Source organism: Lampetra planeri, chromosome 82 (genome assembly GCF_965212315.1).
Source record: "Lampetra planeri chromosome 82, kcLamPlan1.2.h2, whole genome shotgun sequence".
In the NCBI taxonomy this organism is placed as follows: Eukaryota; Metazoa; Chordata; class Hyperoartia; order Petromyzontiformes; family Petromyzontidae; genus Lampetra; species Lampetra planeri.
This window is the reverse complement of record NC_136186.1, coordinates 3,272,185-3,290,287: the sequence shown is the minus strand read 5'-3', so window position 1 is coordinate 3,290,287 and position 18,103 is coordinate 3,272,185. Positions and strand designations below refer to the sequence as shown.

The window sequence follows — 18,103 nt, the reverse complement described above, 5'->3', positions numbered from 1 at the left end:
TCACACACACACACAGTGCGCTAACCACTACACCACCACTCCCCACTCACATACAGTGTGCTAACTACTGCACCACCACTCCCCACTCACACACACACAGTGCGCTAACCACTGTACCACCACTCCCCACTCACATACAGTGTGCTAACCACTGCACCACCACTCCCCACTCACACAGTGCGCTAACCACTGCACCACCACTCCCCACTCACATACAGTGTGCTAACCACTGGACCACCACTCCCCACTCACACACAGTGCGCTAACCACTACACCACCACTCCCCACTCACACACACAGTGCGCTAACCACTGCACCACCACTCCCCACTCACATACAGTGTGCTAACCACTGTACCACCACTCTCCACTCACATACACAGTGCACTAACCATTGCACCACCACTCCCCACTCACACATTGCGCTAACCACTGCACCACCACTCCCCACTCACATACAGTGTGCTAACCACTGGACCACCACTCCCCACTCACACACAGTGCGCTAACCACTACACCACCACTCCCCACTCACACACACAGTGCGCTAACCACTGCACCCACACTCCCACAGTGCGCTAACCACTGCACCACCACTCACCACTCACACACAGTGTGCTGACCACTGCACCACCACTCCCCACTCACACAGTGCGCTAACCACTGCACCACCACTCCCCACTCACATACAGTGTGCTAACCACTGGACCACCACTCCCCACTCACACACAGTGCGCTAACCACTACACCACCACTCCCCACTCACACACACAGTGCGCTAACCACTGCACCACCACTCCCCACTCACATACAGTGTGCTAACCACTGTACCACCACTCTCCAATCACATACACAGTGCACTAACCATTGCACCACCACTCCCCACTCACACAGTGCGCTAACCACTGCACCACCACTCCCCACTCACACAGTGCGCTAACCACTGGACCACCACTCCCCACTCACACACAGTGCGCTAACCACTGGACCACCACTCCCCACTCACACACAGTGCTCTAACTACTGCACCACCACTCCCCACTCACACACTGCGCTAACCACTGCACCACCACTCCCCACTCACATACAGTGTGCTAACCACTGCACCACCACTCCCCACTCACACACACACACAGTGCTCTAACCACTGCACCACCACTCCCCACTCACACACACAGTGCGCTAACCACTGCACCCCCACTCCCACAGTGCGCTAACCACTGCACCACCACTCCCCACTCATACACACACAGTGCACTAACGACTGCACCACCACTCCCCACTCACATACAGTGTGCTAACCACTGCACCCCCACTCCCACAGTGCGCTAACCACTGCACCACCACTCCCCACTCATACACACACAGTGCACTAACCACTGCACCACCACTCCCCACTCACATACAGTGTGCTAACCACTGCACCACCACTCCCCACTCACACACACAGTGCGCTAACCACTACACCACCACTCCCCACACACACACACACACAGTGCGCTAACCACTACACCACCACTCCCCACTCACATACAGTGTGCTAACCACTGCACCACCACTCCCCACTCACACACACACAGTGCGCTAACCACTGTACCACCACTCCCCACTCACATACAGTGTGCCCACCACTGCACCACCACTCCCCACTCACACAGTGCGCTAACCACTGCACCACCACTCCCCACTCACATACAGTGTGCTAACCACTGGACCACCACTCCCCACTCACACACACAGTGCGCTAACCACTACACCACCACTCCCCACTCACACACACAGTGCGCTAACCACTGCACCACCACTCCCCACTCACATACAGTGTGCTAACCACTGTACCACCACTCTCCACTCACATACACAGTGCACTAACCACTGCACCACCACTCCCCACTCACACAGTGCGCTAACCACTGCACCACCACTCCCCACTCACACACAGAGTGCGCTAACCACTGCACCCACACTCCCACAGTGCGCTAACCACTGCACCACCACTCCCCACTCACAAACAGTGCTCTAACCACTGCACCACCACTCCCCACTCACACACTGCGCTAACCACTGCACCACCACTCCCCACTCACATACAGTGTGCTAACCACTGCACCACCACTCCCCACTCACAAACACAGTGCGCAAACCACTGCACCCCCACTCCCACAGTGCGCTAACCACTGCACCACCACTCCCCACTCATACACACACAGTGCACTAACCACTGCACCACCACTCCCCACTCACATACAGTGTGCTAACCACTGCACCACCACTCCCCCCACACACACACAGTGCGCTAACCACTACACCACCACTCCCCACTCACACACACAGTGCGCTAACCACTACACCACCACTCCCCACTCACACACACACACAGTGCGCTAACCACTACACCACCACTCCCCACTCACATACAGTGTGCTAACCACTGCACCACCACTCCCAACTCACACACACACAGTGCGCTAACCACTGTACCACCACTCCCCACTCACATACAGTGTGCTGACCACTGCACCACCACTCCCCACTCACACAGTGCGCTAACCACTGCACCACCACTCCCCACTCACATACAGTGTGCTAACCACTGGACCACCACTCCCCACTCACACACAGTGCGCTAACCACTACACCACCACTCCCCACTCACACACACAGTGCGCTAACCACTGCACCACCACTCCCCACTCACATACAGTGTGCTAACCACTGTACCACCACTCTCCAATCACATACACAGTGCACTAACCATTGCACCACCACTCCCCACTCACACAGTGCGCTAACCACTGCACCACCACTCCCCACTCACACAGTGCGCTAACCACTGGACCACCACTCCCCACTCACACACAGTGCGCTAACCACTGGACCACCACTCCCCACTCACACACAGTGCTCTAACTACTGCACCACCACTCCCCACTCACACACTGCGCTAACCACTGCACCACCACTCCCCACTCACATACAGTGTGCTAACCACTGCACCACCACTCCCCACTCACACACACACACAATGCTCTAACCACTGCACCACCACTCCCCACTCACACACACAATGCTCTAACCACTGCACCACCACTCCCCACTCATACACACACAGTGCACTAACGACTGCACCACCACTCCCCACTCACATACAGTGTGCTAACCACTGCACCACCACTCCCCCCAAACACACACAGTGCGCTAACCACTACACCACCACTCCCCACTCACACACACAGTGCGCTAACCACTACACCACCACTCCCCACTCACACACACACACAGTGCGCTAACCACTACACCACCACTCCCCACTCACATACAGTGTGCTAACTACTGCACCACCACTCCCCACTCACACACACACAGTGCGCTAACCACTGTACCACCACTCCCCACTCACATACAGTGTGCTAACCACTGCACCACCACTCCCCACTCACACAGTGCGCTAACCACTGCACCACCACTCCCCACTCACATACAGTGTGCTAACCACTGGACCACCACTCCCCACTCACACACAGTGCGCTAACCACTACACCACCACTCCCCACTCACACACACAGTGCGCTAACCACTGCACCACCACTCCCCACTCACATACAGTGTGCTAACCACTGTACCACCACTCTCCACTCACATACACAGTGCACTAACCATTGCACCACCACTCCCCACTCACACATTGCGCTAACCACTGCACCACCACTCCCCACTCACATACAGTGTGCTAACCACTGGACCACCACTCCCCACTCACACACAGTGCGCTAACCACTACACCACCACTCCCCACTCACACACACAGTGCGCTAACCACTGCACCCCCACTCCCACAGTGCGCTAACCACTGCACCACCACTCACCACTCACACACAGTGTGCTGACCACTGCACCACCACTCCCCACTCACACAGTGCGCTAACCACTGCACCACCACTCCCCACTCACATACAGTGTGCTAACCACTGGACCACCACTCCCCACTCACACACAGTGCGCTAACCACTACACCACCACTCCCCACTCACACACACAGTGCGCTAACCACTGCACCACCACTCCCCACTCACATACAGTGTGCTAACCACTGTACCACCACTCTCCAATCACATACACAGTGCACTAACCATTGCACCACCACTCCCCACTCACACAGTGCGCTAACCACTGCACCACCACTCCCCACTCACACAGTGCGCTAACCACTGGACCACCACTCCCCACTCACACACAGTGCGCTAACCACTGGACCACCACTCCCCACTCACACACAGTGCTCTAACTACTGCACCACCACTCCCCACTCACACACTGCGCTAACCACTGCACCACCACTCCCCACTCACATACAGTGTGCTAACCACTGCACCACCACTCCCCACTCACACACACACACAGTGCTCTAACCACTGCACCACCACTCCCCACTCACACACACAGTGCGCTAACCACTGCACCCCCACTCCCACAGTGCGCTAACCACTGCACCACCACTCCCCACTCATACACACACAGTGCACTAACGACTGCACCACCACTCCCCACTCACATACAGTGTGCTAACCACTGCACCCCCACTCCCACAGTGCGCTAACCACTGCACCACCACTCCCCACTCATACACACACAGTGCACTAACCACTGCACCACCACTCCCCACTCACATACAGTGTGCTAACCACTGCACCACCACTCCCCACTCACACACACAGTGCGCTAACCACTACACCACCACTCCCCACACACACACACACACAGTGCGCTAACCACTACACCACCACTCCCCACTCACATACAGTGTGCTAACCACTGCACCACCACTCCCCACTCACACACACACAGTGCGCTAACCACTGTACCACCACTCCCCACTCACATACAGTGTGCCCACCACTGCACCACCACTCCCCACTCACACAGTGCGCTAACCACTGCACCACCACTCCCCACTCACATACAGTGTGCTAACCACTGGACCACCACTCCCCACTCACACACACAGTGCGCTAACCACTACACCACCACTCCCCACTCACACACACAGTGCGCTAACCACTGCACCACCACTCCCCACTCACATACAGTGTGCTAACCACTGTACCACCACTCTCCACTCACATACACAGTGCACTAACCACTGCACCACCACTCCCCACTCACACAGTGCGCTAACCACTGCACCACCACTCCCCACTCACACACAGAGTGCGCTAACCACTGCACCCACACTCCCACAGTGCGCTAACCACTGCACCACCACTCCCCACTCACAAACAGTGCTCTAACCACTGCACCACCACTCCCCACTCACACACTGCGCTAACCACTGCACCACCACTCCCCACTCACATACAGTGTGCTAACCACTGCACCACCACTCCCCACTCACAAACACAGTGGGCAAACCACTGCACCCCCACTCCCACAGTGCGCTAACCACTGCACCACCACTCCCCACTCATACACACACAGTGCACTAACCACTGCACCACCACTCCCCACTCACATACAGTGTGCTAACCACTGCACCACCACTCCCCCCACACACACACAGTGCGCTAACCACTACACCACCACTCCCCACTCACACACACAGTGCGCTAACCACTACACCACCACTCCCCACTCACACACACACACAGTGCGCTAACCACTACACCACCACTCCCCACTCACATACAGTGTGCTAACCACTGCACCACCACTCCCAACTCACACACACACAGTGCGCTAACCACTGTACCACCACTCCCCACTCACATACAGTGTGCTGACCACTGCACCACCACTCCCCACTCACACAGTGCGCTAACCACTGCACCACCACTCCCCACTCACATACAGTGTGCTAACCACTGGACCACCACTCCCCACTCACACACAGTGCGCTAACCACTACACCACCACTCCCCACTCACACACACAGTGCGCTAACCACTGCACCACCACTCCCCACTCACATACAGTGTGCTAACCACTGTACCACCACTCTCCAATCACATACACAGTGCACTAACCATTGCACCACCACTCCCCACTCACACAGTGCGCTAACCACTGCACCACCACTCCCCACTCACACAGTGCGCTAACCACTGGACCACCACTCCCCACTCACACACAGTGCGCTAACCACTGGACCACCACTCCCCACTCACACACAGTGCTCTAACTACTGCACCACCACTCCCCACTCACACACTGCGCTAACCACTGCACCACCACTCCCCACTCACATACAGTGTGCTAACCACTGCACCACCACTCCCCACTCACACACACACACAGTGCTCTAACCACTGCACCACCACTCCCCACTCACACACACAGTGCGCTAACCACTGCACCCCCACTCCCACAGTGCGCTAACCACTGCACCACCACTCCCCACTCATACACACACAGTGCACTAACGACTGCACCACCACTCCCCACTCAGATACAGTGTGCTAACCACTGCACCACCACTCCCCCCACACACACACAGTGCGCTAACCACTACACCACCACTCCCCACTCACACACACAGTGCGCTAACCACTACACCACCACTCCCCACTCACACACACACACAGTGCGCTAACCACTACACCACCACTCCCCACTCACATACAGTGTGCTAACCACTGCACCACCACTCCCCACTCACACACACACAGTGCGCTAACCACTGTACCACCACTCCCCACTCACATACAGTGTGCTAACCACTGCACCACCACTCCCCACTCACACAGTGCGCTAACCACTGCACCACCACTCCCCACTCACATACAGTGTGCTAACCACTGGACCACCACTCCCCACTCACACACAGTGCGCTAACCACTACACCACCACTCCCCACTCACACACACAGTGCGCTAACCACTGCACCACCACTCCCCACTCACATACAGTGTGCTAACCACTGTACCACCACTCTCCACTCACATACACAGTGCACTAACCATTGCACTACCACTCCCCACTCACACATTGCGCTAACCACTGCACCACCACTCCCCACTCACATACAGTGTGCTAACCACTGGACCACCACTCCCCACTCACACACAGTGCGCTAACCACTACACCACCACTCCCCACTCACACACACAGTGCGCTAACCACTGCACCCCCACTCCCACAGTGCGCTAACCACTGCACCACCACTCACCACTCACACACAGTGTGCTGACCACTGCACCACCACTCCCCACTCACACAGTGCGCTAACCACTGCACCACCACTCCCCACTCACATACAGTGTGCTAACCACTGGACCACCACTCCCCACTCACACACAGTGCGCTAACCACTACACCACCACTCCCCACTCACACACACAGTGCGCTAACCACTGCACCACCACTCCCCACTCACATACAGTGTGCTAACCACTGTACCACCACTCTCCAATCACATACACAGTGCACTAACCATTGCACCACCACTCCCCACTCACACAGTGCGCTAACCACTGCACCACCACTCCCCACTCACACAGTGCGCTAACCACTGGACCACCACTCCCCACTCACACACAGTGCGCTAACCACTGGACCACCACTCCCCACTCACACACAGTGCTCTAACTACTGCACCACCACTCCCCACTCACACACTGCGCTAACCACTGCACCACCACTCCCCACTCACATACAGTGTGCTAACCACTGCACCACCACTCCCCACTCACACACACACACAGTGCTCTAACCACTGCACCACCACTCCCCACTCACACACACAGTGCGCTAACCACTGCACCCCCACTCCCACAGTGCGCTAACCACTGCACCACCACTCCCCACTCATACACACACAGTGCACTAACGACTGCACCACCACTCCCCACTCACATACAGTGTGCTAACCACTGCACCCACACTCCCACAGTGCGCTAACCACTGCACCACCACTCCCCACTCACAAACAGTGCTCTAACCACTGCACCACCACTCCCCACTCACACACAGAGTGCGCTAACCACTGCACCCACACTCCCACAGTGCGCTAACCACTGCACCACCACTCCCCACTCACAAACAGTGCTCTAACCACTGCACCACCACTCCCCACTCACACACTGCGCTAACCACTGCACCACCACTCCCCACTCACATACAGTGTGCTAACCACTGCACCACCACTCCCCACTCACAAACACAGTGCGCAAACCACTGCACCCCCACTCCCACAGTGCGCTAACCACTGCACCACCACTCCCCACTCATACACACACAGTGCACTAACCACTGCACCACCACTCCCCACTCACATACAGTGTGCTAACCACTGCACCACCACTCCCCCCACACACACACAGTGCGCTAACCACTACACCACCACTCCCCACTCACACACACAGTGCGCTAACCACTACACCACCACTCCCCACTTACACACACACACAGTGCGCTAACCACTACACCACCACTCCCCACTCACATACAGTGTGCTAACCACTGCACCACCACTCCCAACTCACACACACACAGTGCGCTAACCACTGTACCACCACTCCCCACTCACATACAGTGTGCTGACCACTGCACCACCACTCCCCACTCACACAGTGCGCTAACCACTGCACCACCACTCCCCACTCACATACAGTGTGCTAACCACTGGACCACCACTCCCCACTCACACACAGTGCGCTAACCACTACACCACCACTCCCCACTCACACACACAGTGCGCTAACCACTGCACCACCACTCCCCACTCACATACAGTGTGCTAACCACTGTACCACCACTCTCCAATCACATACACAGTGCACTAACCATTGCACCACCACTCCCCACTCACACAGTGCGCTAACCACTGCACCACCACTCCCCACTCACACAGTGCGCTAACCACTGGACCACCACTCCCCACTCACACACAGTGCGCTAACCACTGGACCACCACTCCCCACTCACACACAGTGCTCTAACTACTGCACCACCACTCCCCACTCACACACTGCGCTAACCACTGCACCACCACTCCCCACTCACATACAGTGTGCTAACCACTGCACCACCACTCCCCACTCACACACACACACAGTGCTCTAACCACTGCACCACCACTCCCCACTCACACACACAGTGCGCTAACCACTGCACCCCCACTCCCACAGTGCGCTAACCACTGCACCACCACTCCCCACTCAGATACAGTGTGCTAACCACTGCACCACCACTCCCCCCACACACACACAGTGCGCTAACCACTACACCACCACTCCCCACTCACACACACAGTGCACTAACGACTGCACCACCACTCCCCACTCAGATACAGTGTGCTAACCACTGCACCACCACTCCCCCCACACACACACAGTGCGCTAACCACTACACCACCACTCCCCACTCACACACACAGTGCGCTAACCACTACACCACCACTCCCCACTCACACACACACACAGTGCGCTAACCACTACACCACCACTCCCCACTCACATACAGTGTGCTAACCACTGCACCACCACTCCCCACTCACACACACACACAGTGCGCTAACCACTGTACCACCACTCCCCACTCACATACAGTGTGCTAACCACTGCACCACCACTCCCCACTCACACAGTGCGCTAACCACTGCACCACCACTCCCCACTCACATACAGTGTGCTAACCACTGGACCACCACTCCCCACTCACACACAGTGCGCTAACCACTACACCACCACTCCCCACTCACACACACAGTGCGCTAACCACTGCACCACCACTCCCCACTCACATACAGTGTGCTAACCACTGTACCACCACTCTCCACTCACATACACAGTGCACTAACCATTGCACTACCACTCCCCACTCACACATTGCGCTAACCACTGCACCACCACTCCCCACTCACATACAGTGTGCTAACCACTGGACCACCACTCCCCACTCACACACAGTGCGCTAACCACTACACCACCACTCCCCACTCACACACACAGTGCGCTAACCACTGCACCCCCACTCCCACAGTGCGCTAACCACTGCACCACCACTCACCACTCACACACAGTGTGCTGACCACTGCACCACCACTCCCCACTCACACAGTGCGCTAACCACTGCACCACCACTCCCCACTCACATACAGTGTGCTAACCACTGGACCACCACTCCCCACTCACACACAGTGCGCTAACCACTACACCACCACTCCCCACTCACACACACAGTGCGCTAACCACTGCACCACCACTCCCCACTCACATACAGTGTGCTAACCACTGTACCACCACTCTCCAATCACATACACAGTGCACTAACCATTGCACCACCACTCCCCACTCACACAGTGCGCTAACCACTGCACCACCACTCCCCACTCACAGTGCGCTAACCACTGGACCACCACTCCCCACTCACACACAGTGCGCTAACCACTGGACCACCACTCCCCACTCACACACAGTGCTCTAACTACTGCACCACCACTCCCCACTCACACACTGCGCTAACCACTGCACCACCACTCCCCACTCACATACAGTGTGCTAACCACTGCACCACCACTCCCCACTCACACACACACACAGTGCTCTAACCACTGCACCACCACTCCCCACTCACACACACAGTGCGCTAACCACTGCACCCCCACTCCCACAGTGCGCTAACCACTGCACCACCACTCCCCACTCATACACACACAGTGCACTAACGACTGCACCACCACTCCCCACTCACATACAGTGTGCTAACCACTGCACCACCACTCCCCACTCACACACACACACAGTGCGCTAACCACTACACCACCACTCCCCACTCACACACACAGTGCGCTAACCACTACACCACCACTCCCCACTCACACACACACACAGTGCGCTAACCACTACACCACCACTCCCCACTCACATACAGTGTGCTAACCACTGCACCACCACTCCCCACTCACACACACACAGTGCGCTAACCACTGTACCACCACTCCCCACTCACATACAGTGTGCTAACCACTGCACCACCACTCCCCACTCACACAGTGCGCTAACCACTGCACCACCACTCCCCACTCACATACAGTGTGCTAACCACTGGACCACCACTCCCCACTCACACACAGTGCGCTAACCACTACACCACCACTCCCCACTCACACACACAGTGCGCTAACCACTGCACCACCACTCCCCACTCACATACAGTGTGCTAACCACTGTACCACCACTCTCCACTCACATACACAGTGCACTAACCATTGCACCACCACTCCCCACTCACACATTGCGCTAACCACTGCACCACCACTCCCCACTCACACAGTGCGCTAACCACTGGACCACCACTCCCCACTCACACACAGTGCGCTAACCACTACACCACCACTCCCCACTCACACACACAGTGCGCTAACCACTGCACCACCACTCCCCACTCACATACAGTGTGCTAACCACTGTACCACCACTCTCCACTCACATACACAGTGCACTAACCATTGCACCACCACTCCCCACTCACACAGTGCGCTAACCGCTGCACCACCACTCCCCACTCACATACAGTGTGCTAACCACTGGACCACCACTCCCCACTCACACACAGTGCGCTAACCACTACACCACCACTCCCCACTCACACACACAGTGCGCTAACCACTGCACCACCACTCCCCACTCACATACAGTGTGCTAACCACTGTACCACCACTCTCCACTCACATACAGTGTGCTAACCACTGTACCACCACTCTCCACTCACATACACAGTGCACTAACCATTGCACCACCACTCCCCACTCACACAGTGCGCTAACCACTGCACCACCACTCCCCACTCACATACAGTGTGCTAACCACTGGACCACCACTCCCCACTCACACACAGTGCGCTAACCACTACACCACCACTCCCCACTCACACACACAGTGCGCTAACCACTGCACCCCCACTCCCACAGTGCGCTAACCACTGCACCACCACTCACCACTCACACACAGTGCTCTAACCACTGCACCACCACTCCCCACTCACACACTGCGCTAACCACTGCACCACCACTCCCCACTCACATACAGTGTGCTAACCACTGCACCACCACTCCCCACTCACACACACACACAGTGCGCTAACCACTGCACCACCACTCCCCACTCACACACACAGTGCGCTAACCACCGCACCACCACTCCCCATTCACATACAGTGTGCTTACCACTATACCACCACTCTCCACTCACATACACAGTGCACTAACCACTGCACCACCACTCCCCACTCACACAGTGCGCTAACCACTGCACCACCACTCCCCACTCACACAGTGCGCTAACCACTGCACCACCACTCCCCACTCACACACACAGTGCGCTAACCACTGCACCCCCACAGTGCGCTAACCACTGCACCACCACTCCCCACACACATACAGTGTGCTAACCACTGCACCACCACTCCCCACTCACACAGTGCGCTAACCACTGCACCACCACTCCCCACTCACATACAGTGTGCTAACCACTGCACCACCACTCCCCACTCACACACACAGTGCGCTAACCACTGCACCCCCACAGTGCGCTAACCACTGCACCACCACTCCCCACACACATACAGTGTGCTAACCACTGCACAACCACTCCCCACTCACACACACAGTGCGCTAACCACTGCACCACCACTCCCCACTCACACAGTGCGCTAACCACTGCACCACCACTCCCCACTCACACACACAGTGCACTAACCACTGCACCACCACTCCCCACTCACACACTGCGCTAACCACTGCACCACCACTCCCCACTCTCACACACAGTGCGCTAACCACTGCACCACCACTCCCCACTCACATACAGTGTGCTAACCACTGCACCACCACTCCCCACTGACACACAGTGCGCTAACCACTGCACCACCACTCCCCACTCACACACACAGTGCGCTAACCACTGCACCACCACTCCCCACTCACACAGTGCGCTAACCACTGCACCACCACTCCCCACTCACACACAGTGCGCTAACCACTGCACCACCACTCCCCACTCACACACACAGTGTGCTAACCACTGCACCACCACTCCCCACTCACACACAGTGCGCTAACCACTGCACCACCACTCACATACAGTGTGCTAACCACTGCACCACCACTCCCCACTCACATACAGTGTGCTAACAACTGCACCACCGCTCCCCACTCTCACACACAGTGTGCTAACAACTGCACCACCACTCCCCACTCACACACAGTGCGCTAACAACTGCACCACCACTCCCCACTCACACACAGTGCGCTAACCACTGCACCACCACTCCCCACTCACACACACACAGTGCGCTAACAACTGCACCACCGCTCTGTGTACCTCCACCATCACCACCACCTCCCCTCTGCTCCGTGCAGAGCCGTTTCGCTCCACCGCCACCGCCTCCTCCTGCACCTCCTCCTCGTCCACCTCGTCCACCCTCCTCCTCGTCGCTGCTGCTCCCGTCGCTGTCGTTGGAGGAGGCGGCCAAGACGAAGAATGACAGCGGGTCAGGCAGCTCGCCCGCCATTGCAGGCCGCAAATGGCGATGTCGGTGGTGAGGAAGACGACGACCTCATGAATATTCATGAGGTCGTTACTATTAATGACGTTTGGGAACCGGTTCCCCATCTCTTAACATTGCCCATAGACTTCCTATGAGAACCGGTTCTCTATTTCTTAACATGGCCCAACAACTTCCTATGGCCCCATGTTAATAGATAGGGAACCTGCTCCCTATCTCTTAACATTGCGCATACATATTCTTGGTTCTTTCGGTAAAGTCACGTAGAAGGGAACCAATAAAATAATAATAAAATTTGGCCATAAACTTCTAATGGGAACCGGTTCGCTATCTCTTAACATGGCCAATTGACTTCCTATGGGAACCGGTTCCCCATCTCTTAACATGGCCCCATGTTAACAGATATGGAACTAGTTCCCTATTTATTAACATGGCCCATAGAAGGGAAGTAATAAAATAATAAAAATAAAACATAATAAAATAATTCTCACGACGTTTCGGCCACAACGCAAGCAGCCGTCCTCAGGTGAAAACCAGGTCTGTCGAGGCGACAGCGTCTGAATGAAACAGCACACGAGCTTGGAGCATGTATATATAAGCTGGGCGCCTTGACAAATGAATTTGCATATCAAGAGGAATTTAGAATATTTATGGGACATGCAGGAATGTGATTAGTACTACATATGCATGTGCATTATGCAGGATTAACAGCATCAAAGGGAGAGGATATGGGAAATGCAGGTATGTGAATAGTACTAATTCAGCATCAAAGGGAGGGGATAGGGGTAGCATTAATAAAGGGAAGGAGTGTTAATAGTATGTAGCTGCAGTAACTAAAACCAACACGTAAACAACTAAAGTATAATTATTTGTTTCTTTCGGTTAAGTCACGTCTAAAGATAAAATAATAAATTACATTAAATAATAGAATACGACGTTTCGATTGCAACACAAGCAATCATCATCAGGTATAATGAAATAGCGACATAAAATCTAACCAGAAAACTATAGACAGACATATTAGCAGACAGATATCACCAAGATACATAGCGAGAGCAACACAGGTAACAGAGAGGGGTGATCGTCTCTGTGTGGTGGCCTTAAATAGACAGAGGGGGGGGCGGAGGCAGAGAGAGGGAGGAGGGTTAGAGAAAAAATTAGCATATCAATGAGTGGTCAACAGACGTGGTGCTGCGAATGCGATGGCACGGCAAGCAAGCCTAATTTAATTTATTATTTTATCTTTAGACGTGACTTAACCGAAAGAAACAAATAATAATTCCTGCAGTCACGAAAGTTCTAAAATTAAGATTGAACCACTTCTACGGGGAAGTTTTAAGCTTATCTTTTTTCTCTCTCTCTGGCGACTTGTTTTCTCTGCCTGTGTCCTCTCTTTAGATTGTTCACACTTAAATTCTAACTTAGCAATCTTTGAAACACGTAATCAACCAGGCTATGCGTTAATTGTGTGTTGACCGACCCTCTGTGTTGTATTACATTACATTTCGATATTTTACTAGGTTATTTAATTTTAGTGTGTCCTCCTGATTTTCAGGCTTGCTTGCCGTGCCATCGCATTCGCAGCACCACGTCTGTTGACCACTCATTGATATGCTAATTTTTTCTCTAACCCTCCTCCCTCTCTCTGCCTCCGCCCCCCCCTCTGTCTATTTAAGGCCACCACACAGAGACGATCACCCCTCTCTGTTACCTGTGTTGCTCTCGCTATGTATCTTGGTGATATCTGTCTGCTAATATGTCTGTCTATAGTTTTCTGGTTAGATTTTATGTCGCTATTTCATTATACCTGATGATGATTGCTTGTGTTGCAATCGAAACGTCGTATTCTATTATTTAATTTAATTTATTATTTTATCTTTAGACGTGACTTAACCGAAAGAAACAAATAATAATTCCTGCAGTCACGAAAGTTCTAAAATTAAAACTAAAGTATAAACTACATATTATCAGTATACTTACTATACTCTACAATAAGCTGAGTTACTAACGGTAAGTACTACATTACAATTCTACGTCGTAAAAATTATATAATTTGCTTCCATCTAAACTTTATTCTCTTACATCACACGAGTCTACACCGTACTATATACTGCCATAGACAAACCCAACATTAAATTATATACTGTATTGCTATAAACCACCCTATACCCTATACCAGGGGTCTGCAACCTTTAAGACATAAAGAGCCACTTGGACCCGTTTCCGAAGGAAAAAATAAACTGGGAGCCGCAAAACCATTGCAACATTTAAAACAAATATAACACTGCATATATTGTTTCTTACCTTATTGCTATATACAGGATCGTGCAGTCAGCTGTCAATCTGAATTAAAAAAGGACTTTTTCACTTAACAATGTAAAATATATTTTTGCAAATTAATAGCTAAATTACCTGGTTAATGGGATTTTTGCTCCAGAACCTCAGTGCACAGTGTCTGCACATCAGGGCTGTAAGACGTCACCTTCATTTTCACACAGGCTTGCAAGCTGTCATCTGTGAGGCGTGATCGATGTTTGTTTTTAATATAGTTCATGTTGGAGAAGACCTGCTCACATACATATGTGGAGCCGAAGATCGACAGGACTCCAAATGCATACTTTTTCATGTTTATATAAGTGTTGGGGATGGCATTCCATGTTTCGAATACAAGTTTGTCCTGTTTGGGAAGGTTTTCAATATCACTCCATTTATGATTCTGAGCCAGAATGGCCTTCTGACGGGCAACATCCTCAAGAGTAGCGGTCAAGCATTTGAACTTGGACACCCATATATCTTTGTCGGCTATATCGGCCAGTTCCATCTCAAGATCAGGTTGACTTACACCTGCAAATGCAGTCATATACAATAGGGATGGATCGATCGCCAGGGGAGTGACAGGGAAGGATAATGTCGTTTTTTCCTCTCTGAACTCACAGAATCGTTTCCCAAACGAACTTTGCATTGTGGTGATTGCAGACTTGAAATATTCCAAATTTATCGTATCATGACTTTGTTTGAACTCTCTCAAAGAGGGAAAGTGAGACAGTGTACCTCTCTGTAAATCTTTGACAAACACTGTCAACTTGCTCTCGAATGCCAAAACCTCCTCCAGCATGTGCAGGGCTGTGCCTCCTTTCCCCTGAAGGGTTGTATTTAGCGTGTTTAGATGTGCTGTCATGTCTACCATAAAATGTAATTTTTCCAGCCACTCTGGCTGTTCCAGCTCAGCAAAGGTGAGCTCTTTGCTGCCCAGGAAGGTTTTTACTTCTTCCAAACATGTGACAAAGCAACGGCAACGTTATTGCCTGTCACCGGGCGGGCAGTGTGGAGCGGAGCGGCGACCTGTCAGCAGCGGCAACGCCAGAGCAGGTGTCACAGTGCGCCTCCTCCCCTCGCTAGCATCCGCCCCGGAGCCGCGGTCAAGGTTCAAAAGAGCCGCATGCGGCTCCGGAGCCGCAGGTTGCCGACCCCTGCCCTATACCTTATACATTTTAATATAACACTATGTATTATTCTACCCACCCTAATGTCTATCACACTGCTATATATTTACTATACAATTACGATACTATATATTACTTTGTACATTGTATTAAGCATATAAATGTTATACTATTTGTTATTATACACTGTACCATTGACCGTCGTGTCAATGGGTGAGTCGTGGGAGGAAACTTGCAGCGGAGCAAAGAATCCATTCCCTGCGGAGAATACAATGCCAGTGAGTGGAACGCGGTCTGAAAGTCACCGTAAACGTGAACACAATCACTTAAGATCCGAAATGGTTTATTACGTCCTTCCAATGATTGCTAAGCCAGAATCCATCTTCTCGGTTGAAATTGTCTCTGTGTTTGTATATTTCAACCGAGAATATGGATTCTGGCTTAGCAATCATTGGAAGGACGTAATACACCATTTCGGATCTTAAGTGATTGTGTTCACGTTTACGGTGACTTTCAGACCGCGTTCCACTCACTGGCATTGTATTCTCCGCAGGGAATGGATTCTTTGCTCCGCTGCAAGTTTCCTCCCACGACTCACCCATTGACACGACGGTCAATGGTACAGTGTATAATAACAAATAGTATAACATTTATATGCTTAATACAATGTACAAAGTAATATATAGTATCGTAATTGTATAGTAAATATATAACAGTGTGATACACCAGAGGTGTGGACTCGAGTCATGTGACTTGGACTCGAGTCAGACTCGAGTCATGAATTTGATGACTTGCGACTCGACTTGGACTTGCATAACAATGACTTTGTCCCACCTCTGTGATACACATTAGGGTGGGTAGAATAATACATAGTGTTATATTAAAATGTATAGGGTATAGGGTATAGGGTGGTTTATAGCAATACAGTATATAATTTAATGTTGGGTTTGTCTATGGCAGTATATAGTACGGTGTAGACTCGTGTGATGTAAGAGAATAAAGTTTAGATGGAAGCAAATTATATAATTTTTACGACGTAGAATTGTAATGTAGTACTTACTGTTAGTAACTCAGCTTATTGTAGAGTATAGTAAGTATACTGATAATATGTAGTTTATACTTTAGTTGTTTACGTGTTGGTTTTAGTTACTGCAGCTACAT

General features: G+C 52.8%; 1 protein-coding gene across 1 annotated transcript in view; it reads right to left on the bottom strand.

Annotated features, from left to right (window-relative positions):
* C82H1orf52 (chromosome 82 C1orf52 homolog) overlaps positions 1-13,565 on the bottom strand; it is a 28,137-nt gene extending 14,572 nt beyond the window's left edge. Inside the window, exon 1 of the mRNA XM_078621410.1 lies at positions 13,316-13,565. Coding sequence (XP_078477536.1) covers positions 13,316-13,505 — 190 coding nt within the window. The 5' untranslated portion in view covers positions 13,506-13,565. The remainder of the gene's footprint in view (positions 1-13,315) is intronic.
* Between the last annotated feature and the right edge of the window lie 4,538 nt (positions 13,566-18,103).